The sequence below is a fragment of the Apostichopus japonicus genome, chromosome 8 (assembly GCF_037975245.1).
Source record: "Apostichopus japonicus isolate 1M-3 chromosome 8, ASM3797524v1, whole genome shotgun sequence".
Taxonomy (NCBI): Eukaryota; Metazoa; Echinodermata; class Holothuroidea; order Aspidochirotida; family Stichopodidae; genus Apostichopus; species Apostichopus japonicus.
The window spans coordinates 1,912,577-1,919,792 of NC_092568.1; the positions used below are offsets into that span (position 1 = coordinate 1,912,577).

The 7,216-nt window shown below is 38.9% G+C and overlaps 1 protein-coding gene across 1 annotated transcript in view; it reads left to right on the forward strand.

Moving 5' to 3' along the window:
• LOC139971206 (bestrophin-2a-like) overlaps positions 1-7,216 on the forward strand; it is an 84,308-nt gene extending 77,092 nt beyond the window's left edge. The window contains exons 6-9 of the mRNA XM_071977480.1: positions 710-862; positions 1,747-1,827; positions 2,285-2,436; positions 4,546-7,216. Of these exons, the coding sequence (XP_071833581.1) occupies positions 710-862; positions 1,747-1,827; positions 2,285-2,436; positions 4,546-5,044 (885 nt within the window). The 3' untranslated portion in view covers positions 5,045-7,216. The remainder of the gene's footprint in view (positions 1-709; positions 863-1,746; positions 1,828-2,284; positions 2,437-4,545) is intronic.

The window sequence follows — 7,216 nt, forward strand, 5'->3', positions numbered from 1 at the left end:
GTCCATACACACACACGCGTTATGATAGACCATATATAGTATATATATATATAGAGAGAGAGAGAGAGAGAGAGGTGGAGGTGGAGAGAGAGATACATTAGTGAGAGAGGAAAAATGGAAACGTCAAAAATGGAGTTGTCGGTGTAAGGGGTAAGCTGAGGCGCACGCCCCTTCCGAAATCCTCGATCCGTCACTAGCTACCCGGCCATGTGTATATAATAGGGTTCAGCGTTGTAATGATGTCACTGTTCCTCTTTCTCTTCCCGGTGTCTTGGCGTTTATCTTCTACTCCCTCCTTTTCTTCTTTTTCTCTCCTTCTTCTTTTTCTTTTCCCTTCCTTCCTCTCCTCCTCCTCTTTTTCCCCCTCTTTTTTCCCCTCTTTTTTCCTTCTTTCTTCTTTTTTTTTCCTCTCCTCTTTTTCTTACCCGGGGGGCGCGCGCCCCCAACGCCCCCCCTGGATACGCGCCTGATATATATGCATGCGTATTGCGCAATTATTACTAACTAAACATACGGATAGAGCACATTAACTTATAATAGTAGGGGTGACATGTTTTGTTCCGCGTGTTGCCTCGAGACTCAATCTGGAAAAGTGAGAATTATCCATGTTTCATTTATTGTTAATCTTCTACGCCCTTGCAATAAGTTAGCATATTTCTGTAAGAATGGATCCTATTGGTTAACGCATCGCTGTATTTTCTTACCACAGGTTGTCACTATTGCTACATACTCCTACTTTCTCGCCTGTACCATAGGAAGGCAATACTTGGACCCAAGTGAAGGCTACGAGGGCAATGCCTTTGACCTTTACTTTCCAGGGTTTACTGTTCTAGAATTTGTCTTCTATGTAGGTTGGCTCAAAGTAAGTTTCCATCATTTTGTTCTCGATTATGGTACTATGTATATTGTCATTAAAAGACATATATTGTTGCTGAAATGTGAAAGAGTTTAGCCTTTATACTTGTGTTATTTCCGGTTGAATGATGACACCGCAAATGCAGACACTGGACAAAAGGCAACATTTCCCATGCATACAATATCATCATACGTCGTAACGAGTCGTAATGGATCTGCCGTATCAGATTAGCATATTTCTGTAAGAATGAATCCCATTGGTTACCATATCGCTGCATTTCCACACTTCAAGCTCAAGACGATATGAAGATTTTGCTTAACAATGTGGGGCGTTGTTCTTCACTTAAATTAAAAATTAATGATGGCAGCTATGTCTGTCTGCTTTAGGTTTTACGTCATTTGAAACAGTTAATTTACATTTGATTAGCGCCTGCAGGCGCGGACACAGTGTGTGGGGTGCACCCCCGTTCTTTCAACCCACATATTTCTTTTTGGAGAGACCCCTACTCCCACCCCCCCCCCCCACACACACACATGGGAGTCCGCTTCAAAGACTCCATGCAGGATAACATGATCCTACTTAATCCTGGATCCGATCCGAGCTGGATTAGTGAAATCATTGCATATGCACTGTAGTTATCTACATATAGGATCCTTCGAGACTTATCGGTAAATAATGATAGCAGATTCTTGGAAGAACACAGGATCTTCTCGACAAGTCTTACTTCTTATATATGTGTATGGGTATATGTATGGATAGGACTGTATGGAGAGAACACATTCTTAGACCACCCACCAAACTTGGCCCGTTCATGTACGTGATATAACATCGGTCATAAATACGGTGTATGTTCATGTCAGGTCACTTTCTATTTTCGCTTTGCTGAACAGGTTGCTGAAAACTTGATGAACCCATTCGGGGAAGATGATGATGATTTTGACATGAACTGGATCGTTGACAGAAATCTTGAGGTAAAATCATCTTGATAGAGATAAGAACGTTTCATGAAATAATAATATTTTTTGCAGGTGCCCAACAGACGATTTAAGCAGGCACTTTAAGCAGTCCTGTAACATTCCTAGTACGGCATCTCATACGTATAATTCAATATTATAATTTGTATAATTTCCAAGCTACTTTAAGGATAACAAGGTATACTCTATGAAACTAGCAAAATGTCATATGACTACCATGAACGCTCTTTGTTATATCAAAGGATCCAGTGAATAACGCATAGTTAAAAAGATGGAGGAAGGGAAAGGGGGAGAAACTAGCTCCTTTCCCTGCCTGACTTTCAAACATGGTAAAATTTTCCTTTGGTCACCCCACCCCCTTCCCCAATACACACACACTTATCTCTATGCCAATATCAATACTTCAAGTACATTTTACAAAGATCTATTTTGTATTTTCATGTCTTCTATCTAGGTGTCATTTCTGGCGGTCGATGAATTGTATGATGTTGATATTCCGTTAGAACCAGATCCACATATAGATGTGGTTACCATGGACGTACCATATACCAATGCTTCCATCAAGAAGAAAGGCAAAGCTTGGCAAGGCTCCGCCAGCAAAGTCAGGTAAGGAGATGCCATCTGGATACAGTGCTAGTTACAGTGTTAGTTACTGTGTTAGTGCAGTGTTTGTTACAGTTTTAGTTACAGTGGGTATACCCCTGAAATCTATTGCATTCATCTCGTATTATGATCGAGCAATGAGTATCGCCCAGACGTGAAGAATGAGTACCAGAGTATTGAGTTCAAGTACAAGTAGAATATTCCACGTGTTCAGACTTCAGAGTTACGAGTACAAGTCTCTAATTTGTTACTAACACCCTATACAAATATTCGAGTACAAATAACAATGTTAGATTATGATTACAAAAACGGAATCACTAAACAGGCTTAGCATCAACACATGTTTTTACATCCCCACCCCCCCCCCCCTTACACACTATAAAACAGTGCGATTAGAAAAGGTAAGCAAAAGTTATACGACATCGCAACCAACGTATTACAAATTTGACATTTATCCGATTATAAAATCCCCTAGACGGGCCTATTTCAAAGATTGACTGGATGCATATATGGACTCTGGTTGTAATTGGTACCTAGCTTGGTTTAGCCTGTATATTACGTGACATGGACATTCCACTTGTTAGCTAATTAATATAACTTGTTGAAGATTTAAAACTTGTGGCTCAGAAAGGAGATTTGAGTAAAGAATGTACACTGGAGTATAAATATGTAGCTTTCATGAACAAAGTATAGTTAAAGACCTGAGTATTCCTTTACGTCACAATTCTCATCATATCCGGCCAAGGGCGGCGGAAGCACTTTTAATCTGGGGGGGGGGGGGGCACCAACGTCGAAGGGCACTTTGCAGAAATTCGATTGGACTGATGCATCCTGATATTTAGTACCCTTTATAACTCTTATTGTATTATCTTATTTGCGTATATACACATCACTCCATCAACGCCCCCCCCCCCCCTCAAGGAAACAATGCATACTAGCACTGCAATATCCAATGTGCAAATTGGGAAACAAGGAAAAAGTTTTCTTTCGAGACAAAATGAGGTGAAATCATTATAAAGTCCTGCACACGCGATCGATACATGCATGAAAGCAAATAAAATATGTCAAAATACGAAAGGATGGGGTATGTTATGGGATATTAAAACTATACTCATAGTAGGCTATAAATGGCTTCTGCTTATTACAAAGTCACAATGTAATAAAGCAATGCTTTTTCGAAATGCATTAGGATTTTTTTGGCAAATTGAATATGCATAATGGCACTCACCAGAATGTTAGAAGCCTTGTGGTAGTAAACATAGGCGTAGGAGGCGGTGGGGGGGGGGGGGCGGCAGCCCCCCAACCAAAAGTTTTTGTGAAAATTCGGGGAATATGCTGAGAATTTTTCGGGCACCTAATGAAAGAAAATTAATTTGCTATGTGTTTTTCAATTGCTAAACTGATATTATTATAATCATTATTATTGTAACGACTTTCCCCAATAATTATAACCAATATGGAAAGATAATAACACGGCGAATGATATATGTTATTGGCATGCGATGTATAACCGACGCATGCCTATATGATATGCACATTAACATGTTGAACGCGCGCGGAGCGCGCGAAAAATTTTGGTGATATTTTCCGGGCAAGTCGTTACAGCCCCCTAAATCAAATTGGGCTCCTACGCCTATGGTGATAAACATATAAAACTTCCCGAAATATTTCAATCGACGTGGGTTTCGCTTTGTAAACTCTTTTTTATTTAGAAATTTTTATGTAGAAAAAGGGCACATTTTTAACCTGACGAAAAAAGTGGGGGCACGTGCCCCCTGTGCCCCACCCCCCGTTCCGCCGCCCTTGTATCCGGCGCTTGTTAACACAGTGATTCTGCTGGCTTTAAGTTACATTATATTTATTGTCACATCGGTGCGACAATGTGTTCCCAAAAACTATACCATTATCACCCGTTGTCAAATTTTGACATCACCTTATATTTCGTTATCGTATCTCACCTTATAACATATAAACATGAAATATTAATTACATATATTATGTGTAAATATGGACAAATGCGCAATGATAGACAAAATGATGGAACTTTATCTCCTCAAATTTCCAGTTTTCTATAATATAATGTTTCCTTTTCTTTTCCATCTTTAATTATAGACTATCACGAAAGGACATGGTCTTTACCAGTATGCCGGGCAAAATATTTACGGAAGAAGATGAAATAATACCTTCTGGGTTAACGAACAAAAGTAATCATTATGACCATTGCAACAAGGAGAAGCCAAATCCTCCACCTTACAGCGAAAACGGGATTAATTTGACCGAGAATAGATTGTTAGAGGACTCAGAAACTCAAAATGACACTCACCAAGAAAACTCCTGGCTGAAACCAGAAAGCCCTCCAAAGAGGTTGAGCCACTCGACGCAAGCTCGTCGTCGGTCACCGAAGAGGCACGGGGCCAGAAGGGGTAACGGGGGTTCGTCATCGATGAATGATAAAAACGATCCGTGCGAGGCTGATGCGGGGTGTGTCAACCACTCGGTACCACCGGCAGGTTATTACAGCCATCAACGGCAGAGTTCAGAGGACAGTGATTTTCCTATGATGCCGTGTGATGATATTGATTTAGATAATCTCAGCGAATCCGTCATTTAGCAGGAGTAGCAGCAGCAGCAGCAGAAGAAGAAGAAGACAACAATAATTATGTACCATCTAACCTACTATCCGCAAAACTTAGACCATTCCTGAGGCGTGTATTTGCTCTTATAAAGAAATCAAATGTGTTTTTGGTGACCGTTCTCTATGAATATATTTAATATATATATAACCATATATGTTGTCCGTGGAATATATGGAGGTAGAATAACACTTTCAATTAAAATATGAATATATTTAATCAGAGTACTTCGCTTAGGCTTAAAAATTGTAATGTGGGAATTGTTAAAGTGACTTGCTGAATTCTATATGTCACCGAAGAGAACGCAGATTATATCTCTATACAGTGTTAGTATTTAATCAATAGTAATGCTAATATAAACGTTAATATTATCAACAATTCTATGGAAAACTTTATTTAGGTCATCACCTTAATGCAGCTAGGTTCCAACAAGAGATTCGTTTCTGTCTTTCTGGGTTTTTTTTCATCTTATTGAAATTATCTTCGGCGTATCATTTTTACATTTCAGTTAAGTCTTTCCAAACTTCAAGTAGAAAAGGGAAAATGACATAACTTAAATAAGAAGCAAGAACCCGAATGAAAATCATTAGTTGAATGAAACATATTAGTTATTCTGTCATCGCGTAAATTACAGAAGGAATATAATATACAGCTTTATCATGCTTCTTAATACGAGCAAGAAAACTATTTGTGCCAAGAATGCGGTAAATGAAACTAAACTGCAAATATTTTACCGGAACGAATGATGACTGAAAATATGACTTTCCAATCTTGTTCCTTCACATGCAAATCTAGAACCAAATTCCATTTCTCGATGGCAGCTACAGGAAATAGAAAGTGAAGACCTCGTTAAATTCTTGTCAATATATTGAGAACGGCTGGATGTGGAAGGCAAGATATGACGTGGATCATGATTGACATTACAATGTCTATTATGTTGAAAGTTCATTTACAACGCTACTTTGCATTATAATGGAAATGAATATTGAATTGTTACGAATATTAATTCACGGCCTATTTCAATTTGCGTGACAAAAAAGATTTCACAAGGATCACACGTCATTATTAGAGATACCATATATAGGTAAAAGAATTACCCATAAACTTCTCTGTCAATTTATGGTATTTCAAAACATTTATTGGCCTTGATCTGCTGAATCCGGCAGTTCATAACAAATTCAAATCCTTGGTGACTTTCAATGACGTTTCACGGGAATACCGATTTTGTTTACTTAGCTGAAACTTGACAACAGAAAATGATATATTTTCTTCCGTCGCTTGTAAGACGTATAGCCTTAAAGTTTCCCGACCCAGAAGCTAGAAGGGGACTGGGATTGAGAGTGCATCAAGTTGTTTGCTGCCCCTCCCCCCCCCAAAAAAAATAGGCTCTATTTTGCATGACCAAGTTCTTAAAGAAGGACCTTTTTCAAAATAACGTAAAGCGCAAAAAAACAGTAACTTAGCAGAGGTCGCAGTTCATATTGTGTGTTTTCTAGAAACGGTTCCACTGTCCTCAGGTTGGCAGCGCTTGCTCTTCCTTTGAGCCCGTACGCACATAGGGGGTGCGAAGGGTGCTTAAAGCACTGCCTCCCCCTCCCATTTACCTCTAACTTTTTAAATGTCCACATTTTCCAGGGCAGAGAACGGTATTTCGTTGCTGTAATCGGGCGTTAACAGTAACTGCGCCAAATGTCACAAAATAAATTGATTGATTGCAAATTATAGCATCATTATGATGCATTGTAAGCACCCTTACTTATACAAAATAGACTCTAATTCACATATTGATGCAGTAAACACATTACCCCTTACAAAGTCCTACCTATATGGGCCTGGTATAATATAACTTTATAACTTTATGTTGTACACGAGGTAACATTTATATTACAGATTTCTTCACTCCTTTATTTAAGTATCTTTATTTTTTCTCGAGGTTAAGGGGGGGGGGCTTGGGTGGTGTGGGTAGGGGGTGCTTAAAAGAATTATAAGGTAGTTTTCCTTCCATGCATATTTTCATTAATTTTAACTTATATCAAATTGCAAATAGACGTATGGTAGAGGTTTTTGAGTATTTTAAGCACATTTCCGTCTTTATAATACTCGCGTAGACAGAGCTAGAATATTAGGAGTAGTAAGTAAGATGAAGTTGG